Below are 20,605 nucleotides of genomic sequence, written 5' to 3'. Positions count from 1 at the left end.
AGATGATCAATTGCACGTCCTGCGGAGAGAGGAAAGAGTGTAGGTTGATGAGAAAGGCCCGTGACCCAAGTGGACGCGCCCCCCCACGTGTTTTGTACCATCACCCCATGTATGGCACCACTTCTCTCTTGCCCATCTTCCTGAACTTAAAGAATACTTTAATTCCAAGTGACTCTTCAACAACACTAACTCCTCTACCTCGCTCTAGTTTGATAACTTTAAATTGCTATTCCCTTCGGTGATCCATGCCTTTTAAGTGGAGCAACTACCTGGTCACTAACACATAACGATGCTTTTACCTTTCACAATCTATTCTTCCGAGGAGAAATCTACCACGTCCTCAGTATCCGCGATCAGGATCAACCCAATCGGCAAGGAAAAAAGATCGCTCGACAAATATGACGTGGCTGATGTCTCTGCGGACCTAAAGTGAGAAATCTCTCCCTACTGCCGTCGGACTTATCACATTCTGCCGGCTGTCTAAACGTGGGATACGGTGAAACATACTGGTCGCCCATCTATTGGTAACGGGCGGAAAAATTCGGATGAAATACCCAGATGTTATAGGTCGAATGGTGGTTCAGTTGATGATGTTGGGATGCCAACCTCACATAGTTGTCATGGTACCATTGAGAACAAACAAGCAACTTGTTGCACCCTGATTACTGATTCAGCTCTGAAACAGGAACAGGAACCGGATGGCTTAAGGGGCCCAGACCAGGTTTGATTAATAGGAACGGGGTTCGATGAGTTCCACAGCCTAAACAGTTCCGAAAGTACCCCACCTGCTAGCTGGCTATATCCGAGCCTTACTAGGTTGTTCCTGGCCCTGAGGGTCTGTCCAGATAGCTTATCTGCCAAGAGACAGTGACGCAAACTATCTATGCATTACTGCAGCTGGTTTTCGGACACTTTTGCGAGACATCATCTAGAGGTACAGCGAGGCAAAAGTGTGGTTGCTGTGCTGTGCACCGTGGGATGTGGAATAGACCTAACCATACTGAAATGATCGTGGGGTTGGTCTACCAAAAGCTCAGAAAGAGCACTGAAGACTAATTGCCAGCTGGCTCTTGATTGTCGTCGGTAATCGCGGACAGTGTTTCCAGACACGATGAATTTTGCAGCCCGCTATTGACGTGATGCTGTACCTCTTGCTGCATCTCTATATCCGGCCCCGTCGATGCCATACCGAAAACATTCTGTTGTGGATCTTATCTTACTTCCCAGCCAATGAGATCTGCGGAAAGAGCTCATGGTGGGGATATCGGTTTTACGGCCTCAAGGTGATTCGGCTATACGGATTTACGGAGGGCGCTTTTTCAACAATCTGTCTCCATATTTGTTTCCTGAGGGAGAAAATATTGGAATATAACAGATTGAACGCCCATGGCTGTGGAAGGCTTACATTTGAGTCCCTGAGCCAAATTGTCATCTAGTTCCTTGGTTTCATGGACTGTGGTCAATAGGTATGCTTACCAGCGGCGTGCGGGATCTACAACGGATATACTGACTGATCGGCCCCGTCTAGTTGTGACAAGTGGAATTACTGCTCAGGATGGACACTTCATCATCCTCAGAGACCGTGGACATTGAGCCCGGACACTCTTCTATTCCAAAACAGCTGACGCTCACGTGGCGGAATGTTAGCGTGAATGTCACAGCCCCCGATGCCGCCCTAGGCGATACACTATTGTCAGTGGCCGATCCACGGCAGATTTCGGGGTGGTTTAGCAGGAGTCAAAGGCCAAAGAGGGTAGGACTGAGATAATAGCAAGCTCTGACCAATGCTAACAATTTTAATAAGACCATCCTCAAGGACATCTCTGGCCAACTCCGTCCAGGAGAGATGGTAAGAGAAATGAAGTGACCAGAGAGATTGAAAGCTTACTGACTGTACCTAGTTGCTCGTTCTGGGACGTCCAGGTTCAGGGTGTACATCATTCCTTCGCGTAATCTCCAATGATCGCGAAGCTTTCGACGAAGTTGTCGGCGAGACTCGATATGGAAGCATGGACCACAAACAGGCGAAGAAGTACCGGCAGCAGATCATGTTTAACAATGAAGACGATGTGCATTTCCCCACGTTGACCGTTAATCGGACGATGAAATTTGCTCTTCGAAACAAGGTTCCCAGGGAACGACCCGACCATCTGCATGACCGAAAGGACTACGTCCAGGAGAAAAGAGACGGTATCCTAGAATCGCTCGGCATTCCGCACACAAAGAAGACATTGGTTGGTAACGAGTTCATCCGTGGTGTATCTGGTGGTGAGCGGAAGCGTGTTTCCTTAGCAGAAGTGATGGCTGGACAGGTATTGATATTTCTCCCATATAACATGGACAGAATACTTACGATCGATATTAGAGTCCTGTTCAATTCTGGGATAACCCAACTCGCGGTCTGGATTCCAAAACAGCGGTTGAGTTTGCTCGCATGCTGCGACGCGAGGCCAACGAAAACCAGAAGACAATAATGGCTACCATGTACCAAGCTGGAAATGGTATTTACGATGAATTTGACAAGATCCTTGTCCTAGCGGAAGGTCTTGTCACCTATTACGGTCCGCGCGCAATGGCCCGGGGCTACTTCGAAGACATGGGATTCATCTGTCCCAAGGGAGCCAACATTGCCGACTTTTTGACATCGGTTACCGTGGTCACTGAACGGACTGTTGCCCCCGGCATGGAAGAGAAGGTTCCCAACTCGCCCGCTGAGTTCGAGGCTCGTTACCGCCAGAGTGCAATCTACTCTCAGATGATGAATGACATCCAGCCGCCAGAGAAGTTGGTCAAGGAGGATGAGAATCTGGCTCTTGCAGTGGCAATGGAGAAGAGAAAGCAGCATGTTCCTCGACCTCAAAGTGTCTATACGACTGGTCTGTGGGATCAGATTCTCAGCTGCACCCTTCGGTAAGATCATTGTCACTGGAAGTATAGCGGCGAAACTGACATTATTAAAGTCAATTCCAGATCCTGGCCGGTGACAAGCTCTCAATCGCCATCAAGGTGGTTTCTGCCATCTTGCAGGCTCTTGTTTGCGGCAGTCTGTTCTACAACCTCAAGCTCGACAGCAGTTCAATTTTCCTGCGTCCTGGTGCTCTCTTCTTTCCCGTTCTTTACTTCCTCCTCGAGACAATGTCTGAAACAACCGGATCGTTCATGGGTCGACCTATCCTTTCCCGTCAGAAGAGGTTTGGCTTCTACCGACCGACAGCTTTTGCTATCGCCAATGCGATCACCGATATCCCTATCGTCTTGGTTCAGGTGTCTTGTTTCTCCTTGATTTTGTACTTCATGAGTGCGATGCAGATGGACGCAGGCCGCTTCTTCACGTATTGGATCATCATTATCGTACAAACGCTGTGCTTCATGCAAATGTTCCGTGCGATTGGTGCCCTGTGCAAACAGTTTGGTAATGCGTCCAAGATGACCGGGTTTCTTTCAACTGTCTTTTTCGTCTACGGAGGTTCGTTTTGCCAGACTCACTTTTTTTTGGATTTTTACTAATCCAAACAGGATATCTTATTCCTTTTGAGAAGATGCATGTCTGGTTCCGTTGGATATTTTATCTGAACCCGGGTGCATATGCCTTTGAGGCGTTAATGGCCAACGAGTTCACTGGCCTCGAACTTGACTGTGTCGAGCCTGACTATATCCCATATGGGTCGGGCTACCCCAGCGGCTCATCCCCCTACCGCGGCTGCACCGTCAAGGGCAGCAACTCGGAAGGTGTTATTGATGGTGCCGCTTACATCAAAGAGCAGTACAATTACACCTATCACCATGTCTGGCGAAGCTTCGGCATTATCATTGGCTTTTGGGCATTCTTCATCTTCCTGACCGCGATTGGATTTGAATTGCGCAATAGCAGCGCCGGATCTTCTGTCCTTCTCTACAAGCGAGGCGCCAAGAGCAAGAAGCCAGACGAGGAGAGTAACGTCTCGGCAAAGTCTGAAGGAGCTGTTCTTGCGCAGTCTGGAAAGCAGTCGACGTTTACATGGAGCAACCTTGATTACCACGTTCCTTTCCATGGCCAGAAGAAACAGCTGCTGGACCAGGTGTTTGGATATGTCAAGCCGGGTAACTTGGTAGCATTGATGGGATGCTCTGGTGCGGGAAAGACTACGTAAGTGGTATCAGACGGTGACACAATGATGCAAAGCTGATTGATAAAGATTGCTCGATGTATTGGCTCAGCGCAAGGATAGTGGTGAGATCTACGGATCCATCCTGATCGATGGTCGGCCTCAAGGTATCAGTTTCCAGCGCACAACTGGCTACTGCGAACAGATGGATGTTCATGAAGGTACCGCGACCGTGAGAGAAGCCCTGGTCTTCTCCGCTCTTCTCCGTCAACCTGATAGCGTACCACGCGAAGAGAAGATTGCCTATGTTGATCATATCATTGATCTTCTGGAGCTCGGCGACATCCGGGATGCCCTGATTGGAGGTATGTGACGGCTTCCAACAAACACTTTTTTCGATACTGACATTATAGTTCCCGGGGCTGGCTTGAGCATTGAACAGCGGAAGAGAGTGACACTGGGTGTTGAGCTAGTCGCTAAGCCAACGCTTCTCTTCTTGGATGAACCGACCTCCGGTCTTGATGGACAGTCCGCGTACAACATTATCCGGTTCCTGAGAAAGCTCGTCGATAGCGGTCAGGCTGTGCTGGTAAGTCTATCCATCTTTGCATTTGGGCAGCATCTCATATCTTCCAGTGCACCATTCATCAGCCGTCAGCGGTCTTGTTCGATGCTTTCGACTCGCTAGTGCTGCTTGCCAAGGGCGGAAAGATGACCTACTTCGGAGAGAGTAAGTTCATCGCCTGCCTGCCTAGACTCAATCTAACATCCTTCAGCTGGCGAGGAGTCTCACAAAGTGTTGGAATACTTTGCAAAGAACGGAGCACCCTGTCCCCCTGACATGAACCCGGCGGAACACATTGTGGAGGTTATCCAAGGTAATACCGAGAAGCCTATTGATTGGGTTGATGTGTGGAGCCGGTCTGAGGAGCGCGAGCGCGCTCTTGCAGAACTTGAAGCCTTGAACAAGGAGGGCCAATCACATGCCGATTATGTGGAAGACCAAAGCAACTTTGCAACCCCGGTTTGGTTCCAGTTCAAAATGGTGCTGCATCGCCTCATGGTTCAGCTATGGCGGTCACCGGTAAGTTTATATGATTGTATGACTGGGAACATCAACTAACAAGAACAGGACTACATGTGGAACAAAATCATCCTACACGTCTTCGCCGCGCTGTTCAGTGGATTCACCTTCTGGAAGATGGGAGATGGAACGTTTGCGCTACAACTTCGACTGTTTGCTATCTTCAACTTCATCTTCGTTGCCCCAGGATGTATCAACCAGATGCAGCCGTTCTTCCTGCACAATCGCGATATCTTTGAGACTCGAGAGAAGAAGGCAAGTCCTGCGAGCAGTACCATCATCAACCCTTGCTAACCGAATCCAGTCCAAAACTTATCACTGGATAGCTTTCATCGGTGCTCAAGCAGTTTCGGAAATCCCCTACCTGATTATCTGCGCCACGCTCTACTTCGCATGCTGGTACTTTGTTGCCGGATTGCCCGTTGATGCGTACATCTCCGGCCACATGTACTTGCAGATGATTTGTACGTACGCTTCCTTTGCAGAACCGAGCGGAACTGACCAATATAGTCTACGAATTCCTGTACACTTCGATCGGACAGGCCATTGCGGCCTACGCCCCCAACGAGTACTTCGCCGCCATCATGAACCCCATCCTCATCGGCGCGGGCATGATCGCTTTCTGTGGTGTCGTTGTTCCCTACGATAGTATCACTCCCTTCTGGCGGTACTGGATGTACTACCTTGACCCCTTCACCTACCTGGTGGGTGGTCTTCTGGGTGAGGTGCTCTGGGATGTCAAGGTGCAATGTGAGCCTTCGGAGTTTATTCAGTTCAACGCCCCGTCCGGACAAACGTGTGGTCAGTACATGGCCGAGTTCATCTCCGAGCAGACGGGCTACCTCCTGGACGCGAATGCCACCGACACTTGCTCGTTCTGCCAGTACTCGATGGGTTCGGACTATGCCAAGACCTTCAACTTGAAGGAGAAGTACTACTCGTGGAGAGATGTAAGTGTATCACTGGCGAGAGATGAGACTAAATGCTAATCGATACATTACAGACTGGAATTACAGCGTTGTTTTGTATCACGTCGTATGGACTGGTGTTCTTGATGATGAAGCTGCGGAGCAAGAAGACGAAGAGTGCACGGTCGGAGTAGACCGCAAGATAGGAGGTTCCGATGTAAATAGGGGGAGGGGGAGCATTGAAGGGAAGAGCTAGACATGCATTATTTGGGTACATAGATATTAGATGATATACCGACTGGCTGCAGTCACATAGATACTATTTGTTATACTAGAGTTTAATACAGCATCGCATGGTTTATTTCTATCACATCTTTTCCTATCAGACCTGAATTTGGTGGCTGGCACAAGTAGTAGTATGGCTTTACGAAGTAGGAAAGGCAGTGTGAGCGCGAAAAATAAATGTATTGGAATGAGCAGACTAAAAGGCAAAGTAACTAGGCTTGTCCGCCATGCTAGAGTTTTATCGGAATTGTCGGAAGAACCAACACCAATCTGAAGATCATCATGTGTCTCTTCCTCTCTAAAATATGATATTATACAAAGTATATATAGGCATAACACAAGTATATAATCCAACCACCGAACAAAATTTCCAAACCAAAACCCAGGGTATATATATAACCAAACCAGAAACTCCCAAACCATAAAAAAAGCATCCATCAAAACCTAAACCTCGGCGTATCGACCTGCGATCTCACATACGCGACATCCACCAACCTACCCAAAATAACATACTCCAACTTCAACTTAATACTATAAACCAAAGCCTTGAATGTCACCTGGAACGTAAAAAACCCGGCATACTGGATCCCCACGACCGACAAATCCAAGACAATAATCACCACATTCACCAGCAACAACTGGACCAACACACTCCTGGACAACTCCCCACTATCCATGCGCAACATCCTCGCCGTCTCGCGTATATACAGCCCCGAGAGCAACAGCTCCTGCGCACAGAACCATACCAACTGTATGCGCTCCATGATCCCAAAGGCAACATTCACAGGCTGAGAATCCGGCATCGCATTAACCGCCAGTTCCAGCCCCTCGCTCGAGCAATGTAGTAGCACCCCGTCGAAGATAATCAGGTAGAGGAGGCCGCGCAGGAGTTTCTTCTGATGCAGCACGAGGTGTAGTCGCGACCAAAGAACGAGGGATTGTCCGGTGACCATGCCGGCCCAGCCGACGCCGACTATGGAGATCTCGAGGAAGTAGTTGGTGAAAGTCAGACCGAACATTTTGAGCAGGTAGCCGAGGCTGAAGGGGATGATGGAGAGGGAGGCGATCAGGAGAGACCAGAAGTAGGTGCCGGTGTAGCGTTTGAAGGTGTTGAGGCAGAGGATGACCAGCTCGATGGCATTGCACCATGAGAGGGCGATGAGGATAGGGAAGACATATTCTTCGACGGTAGTGTTGAGATGTCGGGTTAGGCCGGTGGGGGATTGGGTTGCCGCGTCGTCAAGGGTGAAATGGGGCATTAATGGGAGGCATTGATGGGGAGGGAAAGAAAGATAGTGGAGGTTATCAGTTATCGATCGATGGAAGGGAGGCGATGAGGTAGGTGGTGGTGGTGGTGGTGGTGAAGGAGATAGGGAGGGTTACACAGCACAGCATAGCAAGTTAACTTTTGTTGCAATGGTAATCAGCAGTGAGGCGAAGTTGGTAATCATAGAGTTCGTCGCAAAGTTGTGGCACCCGATCTGGCAGGCAGAAGGAACGGCTGTGATTTGATCGAGAACGGCCAATTGCGTCATGGATGTCGGCAGTTATGGCGGTTCTCATGCGCTTATTGGTTGGAGATACAGGGATTGCGGATAAGACAGCCAATAGAAGTGAACGGTGACTGCTAATCTCTCCTTATTTTGACTAGCTGCGTCGGTTAAATGGAAGGTGGTCATTGGTGGAGCAATCTAGTCGGAACGGTTCTGCCCGATAAGGCAACCCCTGATATTCGGCCATTAGTATTCTTGACGGTCCCCGTATTTTTGGGGATGGGTTTGTCTTGTTTGTCTTGTTTGTTCAGGGACACGTCGCGTGCTCACTTGGGATAGCTCTTTCCTTACTGCCTGCAGACGCGATAGCCATGGCCATGCTGCGGCAAGTATAAGGCTGAGATTGCCGACAGCTGCATCGGCGGCTACTGCCTCTCATAGCAACCGCAGCTAATCACGTACGGAGCTCTTCCCCGCCATTACCTCAATGGAGCTGGGGACAAACAATCATTCTTCCTCACCGGTTCTGCTGCCTCTCAAACTTCTGCCCCCGACGTGTCAGCACGACTGACAATTATGCTTCCCACTAAGAGCTTGGATTTGACCGGGCGGAAGCCTCTGTATCGCCTCTCCGCTACTCCGGTGCCTCCTACTACTCCACTTGCTCCGAACACAAAGCCCGCGGCCCAAACCCCGACACATCCTCCGGCACCGCAGTACCAGCCCTGGCAGCAAACGCCTCCCCACCCTTATCCGGCCCGGTCACCCCATGAACAGCCTCCGCAGGTCCTCTCCCCTTATAGCGAAGCCACGCATGGAACCGACATGCAGGCTGCGCGACGGCGCGGACGGATGCTATTCGAAAATGAGCTCATCATCCTCTTCAAAGGCTGTATCGAGCGAAAGGATATGTACCTGACCAACCCGAACCGAAGCGTATTCTGGGACAACGTGGCTGGGTATATGAACAGCTTCACGGGTCGAAACTTCTCGCCCCCATCCTACCAGCAGATCGTGACGGACCGAAGTATTGAGCGTCGGATGCATCGACGCGACATCGCGACTGGAAAGGTCCACGCGGAGCCACCCAACGCCCTCACGACTGTGATCGATCAATGGATTGCGATGGAGGATGAGATACTGAAACAAACGAGCGAGAACGAGGTTTCGTCGCATAAACGGCCCGCACCGGACGATCCTAGTACGCAGGATCTCAACCAAGCTAAGCGTTTGCGACCACCGACTGCGGATACACCCCAGATCACCCCTTCCAGTCCTTCTCAGGCGCGCCGAGAAGTGGATGGGAACACTCTGGCCCGGGCTTTGGTGCAAGAAGTCCGAGATCTACGACGGGAGGTGGGAGAAGTCCATCGGAAACTGGACTTGGTTCTGGAGGCACTCAAGGTGGTTAAAGAGAAACCGGATAACGTGGAATCAGACAAAAGATGATCCTGTGTGGGGTTGTTGTTGTTGAGCTCGGACAAAACTGCCATTTGAGGGAGTGAGAGGCATTGAAGGTGGGCTGCTCGGTCGGTCGTTGCGAACAGCCGAGACCGCTCAGCCCCTCCTTCCCCGCATTCAATAAGAATTTGAGGCTATTTAACTGAGCTTGACAGAAGGGATCTGTATGGGAATGATTGCCTCAGTTCTCATCGGCAACGCATTCAGCTATCATGGCTCCTACATTCCGCGCAGAACAAATCGGGTCGTTGATGCGGTCCGAGGAGCTGTTGGCTGCCCGTAACGCCGCCGGACTGGGGCACATCTACACCCGAACCAACGTGCCGGAAGATGTGCAGCAGGTGACAAAACAGGCGATCGCCAAGGTGGTGGAACAGCAGCAGGCGCACAAGGTGCGCCCTATCATGACCGGAGAGTTTGAGCGGCCCATCTTCTATGCCGGATTTTTTGAGAACCTGGAGGGTTTCGAGTTGGCCAAGGTCCCCATTCCTGCAGGCTACCGGACGGGGCTTCCGACCGTGCAGACGCTCGAGAAGCTGGGCATCAAGGAACGGGATGCCTGCGTGGCTGTGGGTAAGATCCAGCACGTGCGCAGCCCGTACCTGGCCGACTGGGAGCACCTGCGGAGTCTGGTGCCACAGGAACAGTGGAAGGAGTGCAAGATGAGCATGCCATCTATCACTTGGCAGCACCAACATTTGCGCGCAGGGGCCGCCTTCACGGCATCTAGTCCGTACACGACCGACAAAGAGTACTTTGCAGACCTTGCAAGGGCCTTTGCACGGGAGTACCAGGTCCTTTACGACGCGGGACTGCGCTCCATTCAGGTTGACGATCCGGCCATGACATTCTTTGTCACGGACGAGATGCGATCGGGGTGTCTGGCGGATGGGATTGACCCGGATGAACTGCTGGACTTGTATATTTGGGCGCACAACGAAAGTCTCCGGGGCCGACCCGCAGATCTTCATGTCGGAGTGCACCTCTGTCGAGGCAATATGCCCGGGTCAACGCACGTACTCAGCGGGTCGTATGAGCGGATCGCGCGACGCATGTTTACTAAGCTCGACTACGACACATTCTACTTGGAGTATGACACGGAGCGCGCAGGAGACTTCCAGCCGCTGCGGCATTTGCCGGTGGGCAAGAACGTGGTGCTGGGAGTGGTGTCGACGAAGGCACCGGAATTGGAGACGGTAGAGGAGCTGCAGGCGCGAGTGTATGAGGCGGCGGATGTGATTGCACAGGGGCAAGGCCGGAGTCGGCAAGAGGTGCTCGATAGCTCGCTTGGAGTGAGTCCGCAGTGTGGCTTCTCGAGTGTGAGCTATGGTCGGGGAATAGGAATGACGGAGGAGCGCATGTGGGAGAAGTTGCAGTTGGTGCAGAAAGTGGCCGAGCGGGTGTGGCAGTAATTTGGGATAGTGTGTATGCACTTTACTACTATATTCAAAGGGACCGGATAATATTTAGTGTTGAAGACTGCGTGGCCGTCAGGCACAGCAGATTGCATGACCCACAAATTCTGTCAAGTACCATGGCATGCTGACCTGCACGTGGCTGAATTGTTGGGTTCCGGATATCCGTGATGATCCTTAACCAATTTATTCTTTTGCATAAATGCGGGATTTTGGGTGGATGAACTCCCGCACGGCAACTCTTTCCAGCCGAGCTTGAACTGAATCTGACCAGTCAGTCTGCCGTCTATTAATTTGACTGGAGTCTATATAGCTGGGGCCCGGCACGAGCTCCTTATCCATTTACTAGTAGTAGTACTACTCCCTCACTTTACCCGCCAATCAAGCCTTCCCTTCCCACCATGCACTTCCCCCTGGCAGCCCTGACTCTGCTTCCCCTCGCCACCCACGCCATTAACATCCTCTCCTCCAACGACGATGGCTGGGCCGAGCTCAACATTCGCACTTTGTACGATGCGCTCACTGCCGCTGACCACTCGGTGGTAATATCCGCTCCTGCAGAGAACGAAAGCGGATCTGGTACCTTCTATACCTAATACCTTGCCTTACCATCACTTCAACGAATTAAAAAGCTGATTCATACAGGCTCCAACGACGCAACACCCACTCCTTTAACCTCTCCCTGCGAATTTGACTCCTGTCCCAGCGGCAGTCCCGCCGTCGGCCATAATGCCACCCAACCACGCTTCAACTACGTCAACAGCTACCCAGCGACCTCCATGAAATATGGTCTCAACAACCTCTCCTCCACCTACTTCTCCGGGGCTCCCGACCTTGCCGTCGCCGGTCCCAACGTAGGCGCTAACCTCGGCCTCGCCGTCTTCTTCTCCGGCACCGCTGGGGCAACTACCTACGCCGCCAATCAAGGCATTCCCGCGATTGCTTTCTCCGGCTACACTGGCTCCCAGATCGCCTGGAATGTGAGCAGCGTTCCCACGTACAGCACCGTATATGCGCAGCTGGCGACAAAGCTGGTAGATGAGTTGGTGGAGTCCGGAACGCCGTATTTGCCTACGGGCGTGTGGTTGAATGTGAACTTTGGGGCTGTGAGTGATGATAGTTGTACGAGCGCGGATGATTTCAGCTTTGTGCTGTCGAGAATCTTTACGGCGATTCCATTGATCACGGCGGATGATGTTGAAACCTGTAACAGTACGAGGTTGCCCACCGAGTTGGACGTTATGCTGCACAGTGGATGCTGGGCGAGTGTGTCGGTGGGTATGGCGGGAGATAAGCTGGATGCGAACGCGACAGTGCAAGGCGTGGTATTGGAGAAGTTAGGGGGGTTGTTGACTTGTTTGGAATGATTCCACTATTTCCAGAAGTGGATTGTAAATAGTACTACGTAGTACATAGTATATAGTCAGTATAGTATGATAGGCGGAGTACATAGCATGTGCAGCCCTATATCCGCATTTACGCCTGCAGGATGCGTGGTCCGAAGACATGCCATTATTGGTTGAAAATACGCCCTCCGACATTCCGTGTCTACATGTTAATATGCGCCACTATTAATCTATTCGACTTGGTATTCCCCTCACTGCCCTGAAACCACACGTTCCTGCCGAACATTCTCCGTTCCAACATCCTCCGTGCCTGTCAGCATTATCACCCGGATACGCGCATCCAGCTGATCCTGCACAGGAATAGGCATAACCCCCGAGCAGCAACCACATGCTCGAGATACTCTCCCGTCTGCCTTCTCTATTGCCCCACCGCTACCGTTCCTTCTCTGCAGATCTGAAGATACTTGCCTATAGTAGAGATGGACATAAAAGGAGCTCCCCCTCATCCTGTTTCTTCCCCTCATCATTCCATCATTCTCAAACAATCAAAGCAAGTCACAAATAAGTAAAACAGAAAGAAAAGAAATCGACAAAATGTCCCTCCGCACCCTCCTCCTCGCCGCATCCACCCTCTCCGCCACAACATCAGCAGCAGCAGTAACAGCAAGCAAGCACCGTCTGCACGCGCGCGACTGGATCGCCAGCGATGAAATCGTCGGCTTCAACCAGACCGTCCCCGACAACTCCACCGGCGACCTCTACCTCGCCTACCAGCCCTACCTGAAGGTCGTGAACGGATGTGTCCCGTTCCCGGGTGTTGACGCCGAAGGTAATACCGAGTATGTCCACCCTCCCAGCTACCTACCGCCTTATATCCCAACCAAATCCCCTAATGTCTGAAAAAAACAATGATAGTGCCGGCCTAGCCCCCACCGGCGCCAGCGACGGCGACTGCAGCTCCAACACAGGCCAAATCTACGTGCGCAGCAACATCTCCAGCACGACCAATGAATACCCAACAGCATTACTATACAGCTGGTACATGCCCAAAGACGAACCCAGCGACGGCCTCGGCCATCGCCACGACTGGGAGGGCGTTATCATCTACCTGTCTGATTCTACTACCGTCTCCGCGGATAATATCCTGGCTGTGTGTCCGTCCGCGCATGGCGGGTGGGATTGCTCCACCGATGGGTATACGCTTGATGGTACGAAGGCGTTGATCAAGTATGAGAGTATCTGGCCGTTGGATCATAGTTGTGGGTTGACGGATGTGGTGGGCGGGACGCAGCCACTTGTAGCGTGGGAGAGCTTGACCACTGCGGCGAGGGATGCCTTGCAGACGGCGGATTTTGATAAGGCCATTGTGCCGTTTAAGGATAGTACTTTTGATGAGAATTTGGCGAAGGCTACTTATTGATTAGTTACTAAGAGTTATGATGGGAGGAGAGGGAGGGGGTGGATGTATATAGTTGGATGGGTAGTTATGAGTAGTATATATTGAAATTTCGTTTTATATGTCAGATAATAATCAGTCATTGTGATGAGTATTTGTTGAGTTCAGTGAGAGACTTGATGTAAAGAGAGGTTCTTTATTTAAGTGAAGGGTTCCGGTCGAGGTAAGAAATAGCTAGTGGTTTTATACTTTCTACGAGGTTACTGTTTATGTTTATTCTGGGAGAATATGAGGCAAGTCAATTTATTTAATACACTAAACAGCATAGACTAGCTATGACTGACAAGGATAGAACTATAAGAGTAGCCAAGTAAGAGCTACTTAAGCGCTAGCAATGCACTGGTAGTAGTAAGGGTTGTAAGAGTGGCAGCTAGATCCGCTAGCGCACTGAGTAGCACCAGTCCAGTTGATACCACCGCACTGGCCGTACATAGACTGGCTACCGGAGCTACCGGAAGCAGCAGAGCTGACAGCCGGAGCAGGGGTGATGGTCGACTGAGCAGGCTCGGGCTGGACCGAGGTAGTGGGCTGCACAGCCTGAGGGGTGTTGGTGAAGGTCAACAGGGTAGTCCAAGAGGAGGGGACCTGCACGGGGATCTGAGTGTAGGCGGAGGAGCTGGAGCTGGGGGCAGCAGGGGCAGGGGCACTGCTGGACTGGGCGACCTGGGTGTTGGTGTCAACGCTGGTGACGGCAGCAGCGCTGGTAGCGGCGGCAGCGGTGGAAGAAGCGGAAGCAACGGCGCTGGCGCTGCCAACGACAGCAGTGCCGGTGGAAGTGATAGCGGAGGTAGTCTGGGTGATGGAGACGGCGCCGCTGTAGGCAGTAGGGCCGGGCACAGTGTAAGTGGTCAGGGTGGAGTAGATGTTGACGAGGATGCCATTCTCAGTGGCAGTGTAGAGCTCGGTACCCTTGACACCGGAGGGAGTGGCAGTACCGGTACCGGTGACCTGGAGGTTGAAGCACTGGGGGTAGTTCTGGGCGCCGTCCTCCTCTTCAGCGCCGTGGAGAGCGATGAGCTCGTGACGGAGGACGTAGTTGCCGGCGGCGATGGAGGGAGGGATCTCGACCATCCAGCTGTTGTTGTTGTTGATCAGCTGGTCGGTACCCCAGGTGCCGGGGACCTCGGAGTCGCTGACGAGACCGACGCCGTCGATCTTGAAGAACTCCAGGTCGGTCTTGTCGACGGTCTCGCAGCTGCCGTCGCAGCGCGCCAGGTAGTCCAGGACGGGACCGTGGTGGGAGTCGGGCCAGGCGGTCCACTGGATGTTGATCTTCTCACCGGCACCGACGACAACGTGGGCCTGGGCGTTGGTGGCGTTCTCGTGGCAGATGATGTTAGGGTCGCGGTACGCATCGGGCGAGATGAAGCCGTTGCCGGTGTTGGGGGTCGTCCAGGCGGCGACCTTCGGGGGGTCAGACTCGTAGGGGAAGACACTGATGTCGAAACCCTCGTAGTAGACACCGTCGACGACGAGGTTGGTGACGTGACCGTGGGCAGCGACCTGGGTGGCCGACAGAAGGGCCGCGAGAAGGGAGGCAGACTGAGCTTGACGCATGATTGCTAGTGTGGTTTGGAGAAGAAGGAAAAATTGGTAGAGAATGTAATGGAATGGAATGTAGAGTTGTAAAGAGTGAGCGCGCAGCGCAAAGAGTGTGAAAGCCTCAATCAATGAAGCGGAAAGCAACGAAGGGAATGATGGAAGAGAAGACTTGCTTGAGGAGGAAAAGAAAAAACGGCATCATGGTCGAGGAGCAGCATGGCTTTTAAGTCTTCGGGTCGCCCTGTCAATATTCGGCGATGCTTTACCTGCGTCACATCTCAAACCACCGCTGGAGCCATGACACCCACCCAGGAGTCTGGTCTGACCACCGCCCTAGATAGCGGGTCCGAACTGGGCCCTTGAGAAGCGCCGTAGCAATTAAGGTGAGGGCAAACGGCGGTAGGGCAGGGGCAAGTGTTCCAGATCCGTCTGATATTAAGGCTATTGCCCGACTAGGGTCTTGGCTGTCGGAGAGTTTCCACTTTTGCCTCACAACAACCTTCTGTCACCTTCTGTCGAGCATGTTCTTGTCGGTTTCACTCAGAAATCGCTTATCATGAAGAAGCTTTTCTCAATTAACAGTTCAAGAACAGTTGTTCAACTGGCAAACGAACGCTGAGAGTGTGGTTAAAAATAGTAGCAGATGCCCGCCGCCCACTGCGGATCCGGCACTAGCCACCGAAGAACTAGTGTATCCCTAACTGGATGATAGCTCATCGGATAAATGCTGGTCCAGACTCATATAAATTAAGTCTTCCCTGACTGGTCGTCCCCACCAATTACACCCCTTGATGCTGAATAGCCGCCGTTCCTGCAGCACTCAGTCCCTGCCAATTTTCCACAGACGCCCGCCACCACATTCGGGAGCGAAATCTCTGAGTTTTCCAATGACAACCAGTAGTGGGACCATCCTCTTGCTTGGATGATAGCATAGATGGAGCGCATTCGTCAGCAAAGGCCTGTTGCCTCGCCGAGTTTGGTCGCGCTTTGACCGGTCAGGGTCCACGTCGGAGTCTGCTCCGTGGAAGCACAGCTGTGTACCGAGTACCCTGAACTAATCTCCAGTCCCTGGTCGCAGAGGTGCATACCAATTGTGCCATCACTATAGCATACCTACGCAACTTCAACTACAGTATGATACGACGCTGCAACACCAAGACCGTGCGACTACCAAGCAACTTTAAGATCATTAAACAATTAACCTTAAGTGAGACACAACGGTAACGTTGAATGACTCGCCATGGTAGTGAGCCCTTGGCAAACCGGATCGCGGGTGGGCCCTGAAACATACCTGTTTATTAAAGGCGGCCGCAGCGTCAACATACATCCTCTGCACAGCCTGCTTTCCTAAAGTAGCCCTGGTCGGCAGGTCAGTTCCGGACCTGAGTCAGCGGGACTGCGCGGAATCAAGCTAATATGAGTTGTGTGTAAGGCTGTATTTGGCTAGATTTGCTGGCATTGGATGTTCGGGTCGGATATAAGGGTATATTGCAGGGGCTCTGGCAAGTCTCGGAGGGGAATCTGACCTCGCTCGAGGGCAGTTATTGGCTGTCGCATGCATCATCAGTATTCCAAGGAGCATTTAAGCGCCGTGTTCACGACTGATCATATTACTGCAACGATATTATTATCACGTGGTACCTGGAGAATACTGCCCACAGTATCGGTAGTATCAAGAATAAAAAGGAAAGGAGTACCAACGCAGTCTGAAGAGAGAAAGAGAATTGCAGAAAAGACAAACCAATAAGAAAAAGCGAGTTAATAGACAGGAAGAAAGGAAAATCAAAGAACAAGCTACCACTTCCAATCACTCGTTGACCCATCCCAGTCCGGCCCCGGGGGACGGGGGCACTTCGCCAGGCCCCAAGCGAACCACACCGCAGGAGACCACTTTTTCTTCTTCATGTTAGTCGTCGCCATATAGAAGCCAACGATGAAACTATACACATAAGCGTATTAGCAACAGCCTTTTCTTTAGATTGCATTCCAAGGTCAAGGACTTACAGAGTAGACGACTCCTCGTCCCAGACGAGGTTGGACAGCCTGCCACCAAGAGGCATATAGCCCCATTTAGAAAGCTGTCTGTATCTTACGTCAGTCCAAGCCAGACGCACATGATGGACGTAAGAGACGGAAGGATGAAAGACGAACAGAAAGTTGTTTTTGAAGTGCTCCCGGACGATCTCCCTTTTATCTCGTTCCATCCTCCAGAAACCACAGTCTTCGTCCCCACCCTCTGTACCCAGTTGTTCGCCAGCAACTACCTCCCAGGCTACATAGACTAGGAAGCCACCAGGGACAAAGCCTGAGTTATCCTGGGTGGTGTTTTTGGAGTCCAGCAGGCGCGGCGTGAATCTGGAGCCCTTTTTGGTAAGGGCACGGAGCGCTATCAATTCATCTGGCTCACAGGGTTTGGCTTGCTTGGCGCGAACAGCTGCTGGCTCGGCCTCGGTACCAGCGGCTGGGATCTGTTTATAGATCCTGATATGTGATTTGATATTTTCATCTGTCTGCTTACAAATGAGTCGAATTGTGGCGTCGGAGGCAGGAGGGTGGCCTGGACTGCCTTGGTCCTTAAAAAATTGTGAGATGTGCTCCGTACATGCTTCGAGCACAGTCCAAGATTGGTTGAGCTGAATTGTTACACCTGGGCGGATCTCTGACTCCGCGAACCAATGAGATAGCATGGTGCGTTTAATGGGGAGATATTATTCGACACTGGAACATTGGTTGCAGTGGTTAATAATGGAAGACTAGGTGAAACAGCTAATTCCATTCTATAAGATGGAGTAGCGGGCTTTGGTAGAGTGCATGACGGCATAAGCTTGTCACTGCGGACAACTTCGGTGCGGACCACATACATAGTATGTGCCGACCAGATACTTAAATTCGCTTTTGTTCTATAAAGCTGAGGGACCACGAAGGCCCAGCAAGCTGAATTCGGCACCCGTCGCATCTTCTAGAACAAGCACAGTGGAATTTGTCGCCGTTATGCTCGCCAGATAGCAGATCCTCGGCCATCCTGTGCCAGCGATTATCAAGTTAAATACATATCGGACATATGAGCCGCGAGACTGCCGACAGCAAAGGTGCGGATAAGGTATATAGGACTAGCTGCAGGCAGATAATTATAATAGAAGTTTCGCGCTAAGACAAAAGAGCCACACGGATCAAATCTTGGATTTAAAGGCGTTGCCCGATCTATACAGGAAGGTATCACGAATCCACTCCAACTCCCTCCATAAAGCCGGATGCAAAGACCCAGTCAAGCAGTGGCCTGTTGCATTAGGATCCCCGTTGATGGTGACAAGGCCATGTAGGTGAATTCCTATACATTGCGCCAAATCTATGCTTTCCATGCGAACGTCGGAAAAGAGCGGTCGCACACCTGGCTTAAACTCGAGATCGTAGAGGTTGATTTGAGCGATGGAGGAGACCAGAGACCTGGGATGAGAGGGTCTGACTACCCGCGTATGCCAGAGGTGCAAGGGCCCCATTTGCTGATGTTGAAGATTGAAAGCCTCGAGGCATTCTGGTGACTGCGCAGCCCGTGTGACGCGGCGAATGTGGACTGCGAGGTTGATCGTAGTCTCGTGGCTCACTTGATTCGCGTTGAAGTCTGGTAATTGTGGAATGGGAACAGGCCAGAAGCTGTTGTGAAATTTGGCAGGACTCTTCAGTAAGTGATTGAAGTTTACCATGAAACTCAGCGGGTAGGAAGCAATGGTTGGATCGTGAGGGAATGCTCGTATAGTTGCCTGGATGGATCCCTATTAGCTGGACTTGTGTGAAAGCCCCTTGAATGGGAAGTATGCATTGTTTACCTGAAGGAGTAAAGCCATCATAATGTCAACCCGAGTAATACGAATACCTTGTTTCGTAGCATCGTGGGCAATCCCATCAATTACTGGCCCTGGGATGTGCAGCATGCGGGAAGACCCCGTATTGCCCCATGACGCAGGCGCCAGTCGGTGAGACAGTAATCCCAGGGTAAAATGTGACAACCCCCCGGAGAATAGGTGGTTACTTGCATTGCTCAAAGTGCCAGGGGAATAGCCTTGGCGATGGTGAGGGCTGGATGGCGTCTTGGAGGAAGCGTGAAACCGGAAAGTGACTGGCCGGTGGAAATCAGGGACATCAATACATTTCCCGGAGAGAAGCATCGAGTAAGCCCGCGCAATTTCGTACATGCCTTGATAGATACCTGTTTAGCGGAATATGATGATGACGGTCATGGATTGTCGCTTCAGTGTGGTTTACCTAGCGCATCACAGAATGCATGTTGGAATGTGAACTTCAAGACACTGGCATCTTTAAGACAAACTGCGGTCAGAGTACAGACTGGGGGATACAGAATTGAGAATGTAGAGCACGGTAATGATGTGAGATCTTTCAACCGATTGTAATCATCCTCTTGCACGTTATGGTGGATGAATGGATAGAGGGGGAGGATGTCCGCAAGTGTACTGTCGATAACACGATGCTGAAAAAATGAGTGGGTTTTTGAGACCTGAAATGTGCCTGTACGCTAAATGGCTCAATCAGCAAGTCTTCCTACGGTTGAAACAGAAGCTCAAACCAAAAGATTTAGTCTAGCCTGAAGTATTGGCCATTCATGGACGAGTTCCTGGAAACACTTTTCAAGCTGTATTGGATCAAATGCTTCTCCAAGCACAAACGAACCGTGTGCCTGGAGAAACCGTGGTGCGCCCTTGTCGGCATAATGGAAGCTCATATTGTACAATTCTCGTGAGGAGCACTGGACAGAAAGTCACTGAAAAGGATGTTTATCCAGAACCCTGGGTTTAGAGAATATCTAGGGTAGACGCATGGGCGTGGACATCACCGGGTGCCACTAAGGGTCGACAAAAGAGGCAGAACAATCTAGCCCCTTGCATGTGATGGACCGGAAACATATTAAGCCGGGCCGTGTATAATGTACAGACTCATATTTAGTTGAGACATATCCCCCCGTCCCCTGATCAGGTCAGATCGACGGGAAATTATATCGTTTACCAATCTGCTAGCACAGGTTAGTGCATTAACAGAAGTTAACTGGAACTGTGGCGTAATATGCAACACCACAGCGCTGAAATATACCTTGCTCTGGTGCACCCCTGTCCAGAACCTTGCATACCTCGCTATTCTCTCAGTGGTCAACTACCCTTTACTACATGGTCCAGGAGAGAAAGGAAATGAAAGAGTAAAACACCGCTATGTCTACAGCTAATATCGGCGCACTAACCACTAGACTGAGAACGATATATCGATTCTAGTCAGCCAGGTGACGCGAAGATATGTGTCCCAACAGGAAGATTCACGGACATACAATTGTATAACACTGTCAGCCTACCACTAGTATGCTAGAACATGGAGCTGTCTATAACTGCACTCTATACCCTCGATTTTGTATCCCTTGGGATACTAAGATAATAGAGCCAATGGCTGGCTATTGTCCCTGGCTGTTTTGACTGATACAACCAAAGCATCCCTTGCTGCCTACAAACAGCTACCTTTAGGAGTGGTAAGA

General features: G+C 51.2%; 9 protein-coding genes across 9 annotated transcripts; 5 read left to right on the top strand and 4 right to left on the bottom strand.

Moving 5' to 3' along the window:
* Positions 1–1,555: 1,555 nt before the first annotated feature.
* Positions 1,556–6,271, top strand: BO85DRAFT_505100 (putative ABC multidrug transporter; the record flags this gene model as incomplete). The annotated part of the gene is made up of 14 exons (XM_025664322.1): positions 1,556–1,753; positions 1,805–1,849; positions 1,902–2,312; positions 2,366–2,910; positions 2,961–3,466; positions 3,517–4,126; positions 4,176–4,450; positions 4,499–4,674; positions 4,722–4,815; positions 4,862–5,169; positions 5,218–5,440; positions 5,496–5,633; positions 5,680–6,119; positions 6,173–6,271. The coding sequence occupies 14 exons, from the start codon at positions 1,556–1,558 to the stop codon at positions 6,269–6,271; spliced, it is 4,068 nt and encodes a 1,355-aa protein (XP_025510950.1).
* A 253-nt stretch (positions 6,272–6,524) lies between these two features.
* Positions 6,525–7,807, bottom strand: BO85DRAFT_453416 (uncharacterized protein). The gene has a single exon (XM_025661048.1). The coding sequence runs from the start codon at positions 7,619–7,621 to the stop codon at positions 6,800–6,802; it is 822 nt and encodes a 273-aa protein (XP_025510949.1). The 5' UTR covers positions 7,622–7,807; the 3' UTR covers positions 6,525–6,799.
* Positions 7,808–8,431: 624 nt separating this feature from the next.
* BO85DRAFT_382384 (uncharacterized protein) lies at positions 8,432–9,304 on the top strand (the record flags this gene model as incomplete). The annotated part of the gene is made up of 1 exon (XM_025656465.1): positions 8,432–9,304. One exon carries the CDS (start codon positions 8,432–8,434, stop codon positions 9,302–9,304), a length of 873 nt encoding a protein of 290 aa, XP_025510948.1.
* Positions 9,305–9,416: 112 nt separating this feature from the next.
* Positions 9,417–11,083, top strand: BO85DRAFT_163369 (cobalamin-independent methionine synthase II family protein). Its single transcript, XM_025654245.1, has one exon. It carries the CDS (start codon positions 9,529–9,531, stop codon positions 10,726–10,728), a length of 1,200 nt encoding a protein of 399 aa, XP_025510947.1. The 5' UTR covers positions 9,417–9,528; the 3' UTR covers positions 10,729–11,083.
* Positions 11,084–11,088: 5 nt separating this feature from the next.
* Positions 11,089–12,113, top strand: BO85DRAFT_453414 (5'/3'-nucleotidase SurE). Its single transcript, XM_025661047.1, has 2 exons — positions 11,089–11,310; positions 11,377–12,113. Exons 1-2 carry the CDS (start codon positions 11,133–11,135, stop codon positions 12,096–12,098), a joined length of 900 nt encoding a protein of 299 aa, XP_025510946.1. The 5' UTR covers positions 11,089–11,132; the 3' UTR covers positions 12,099–12,113.
* A 306-nt stretch (positions 12,114–12,419) lies between these two features.
* On the top strand, positions 12,420–13,516 carry BO85DRAFT_523859 (NPP1 family protein). Its single transcript, XM_025665383.1, has 2 exons — positions 12,420–12,916; positions 12,993–13,516. The coding sequence occupies exons 1-2, from the start codon at positions 12,672–12,674 to the stop codon at positions 13,495–13,497; spliced, it is 750 nt and encodes a 249-aa protein (XP_025510945.1). The 5' UTR covers positions 12,420–12,671; the 3' UTR covers positions 13,498–13,516.
* A 244-nt stretch (positions 13,517–13,760) lies between these two features.
* BO85DRAFT_453411 (family 61 glycosyl hydrolase) lies at positions 13,761–15,248 on the bottom strand. The gene has a single exon (XM_025661046.1). It carries the CDS (start codon positions 15,088–15,090, stop codon positions 13,855–13,857), a length of 1,236 nt encoding a protein of 411 aa, XP_025510944.1. The 5' UTR covers positions 15,091–15,248; the 3' UTR covers positions 13,761–13,854.
* A 1,597-nt stretch (positions 15,249–16,845) lies between these two features.
* Positions 16,846–17,762, bottom strand: BO85DRAFT_505085 (uncharacterized protein; the record flags this gene model as incomplete). Its single annotated transcript, XM_025664321.1, has 3 exons — positions 16,846–17,014; positions 17,080–17,157; positions 17,227–17,762. 3 exons carry the CDS (start codon positions 17,760–17,762, stop codon positions 16,870–16,872), a joined length of 759 nt encoding a protein of 252 aa, XP_025510943.1. The 3' UTR covers positions 16,846–16,869.
* A 215-nt stretch (positions 17,763–17,977) lies between these two features.
* BO85DRAFT_481357 (uncharacterized protein) lies at positions 17,978–19,900 on the bottom strand. Its single transcript, XM_025663055.1, has 4 exons — positions 19,655–19,900; positions 19,336–19,603; positions 18,900–19,279; positions 17,978–18,833 (listed from the first exon to the last, which is right to left on the bottom strand). The coding sequence occupies exons 1-4, from the start codon at positions 19,808–19,810 to the stop codon at positions 18,246–18,248; spliced, it is 1,392 nt and encodes a 463-aa protein (XP_025510942.1). The 5' UTR covers positions 19,811–19,900; the 3' UTR covers positions 17,978–18,245.
* Between the last annotated feature and the right edge of the window lie 705 nt (positions 19,901–20,605).

Source organism: Aspergillus piperis, assembly GCF_003184755.1.
Source record: "Aspergillus piperis CBS 112811 unplaced genomic scaffold BO85scaffold_26, whole genome shotgun sequence".
Taxonomy (NCBI): Eukaryota; Fungi; Ascomycota; class Eurotiomycetes; order Eurotiales; family Aspergillaceae; genus Aspergillus; species Aspergillus piperis.
The sequence above is the reverse complement of the archived record's forward strand: the minus strand, read 5'-3'. Positions and strand labels throughout refer to the sequence as shown.

What these genes read in the sequence shown, in the direction of transcription:
- BO85DRAFT_453416 (XM_025661048.1), bottom strand. Translation starts at nt 7,621, where the DNA reads ATGCCCCATTTCACCCTTGACGACGCGGCAACCCAATCCCCCACCGGC.
- BO85DRAFT_163369 (XM_025654245.1), top strand. Translation starts at nt 9,529, where the DNA reads ATGGCTCCTACATTCCGCGCAGAACAAATCGGGTCGTTGATGCGGTCC.
- BO85DRAFT_453414 (XM_025661047.1), top strand. Translation starts at nt 11,133, where the DNA reads ATGCACTTCCCCCTGGCAGCCCTGACTCTGCTTCCCCTCGCCACCCAC. An exon ending in AGAGAACGAAAGCGGATCTG is followed by an intron (nt 11,311 to 11,376) that starts GTACCTTCTATA and finishes TGATTCATACAG; the next exon opens with GCTCCAACGACGCAACACCC.
- BO85DRAFT_523859 (XM_025665383.1), top strand. Translation starts at nt 12,672, where the DNA reads ATGTCCCTCCGCACCCTCCTCCTCGCCGCATCCACCCTCTCCGCCACA. An exon ending in GACGCCGAAGGTAATACCGA is followed by an intron (nt 12,917 to 12,992) that starts GTATGTCCACCC and finishes AAACAATGATAG; the next exon opens with TGCCGGCCTAGCCCCCACCG.
- BO85DRAFT_453411 (XM_025661046.1), bottom strand. Translation starts at nt 15,090, where the DNA reads ATGCGTCAAGCTCAGTCTGCCTCCCTTCTCGCGGCCCTTCTGTCGGCC.
- BO85DRAFT_481357 (XM_025663055.1), bottom strand. Translation starts at nt 19,810, where the DNA reads ATGAGCTTCCATTATGCCGACAAGGGCGCACCACGGTTTCTCCAGGCA. An exon ending in TGCATTCTGTGATGCGCTAG is followed by an intron (nt 19,280 to 19,335) that starts GTAAACCACACT and finishes TCCGCTAAACAG; the next exon opens with GTATCTATCAAGGCATGTAC. An exon ending in TGATGGCTTTACTCCTTCAG is followed by an intron (nt 18,834 to 18,899) that starts GTAAACAATGCA and finishes GGATCCATCCAG; the next exon opens with GCAACTATACGAGCATTCCC.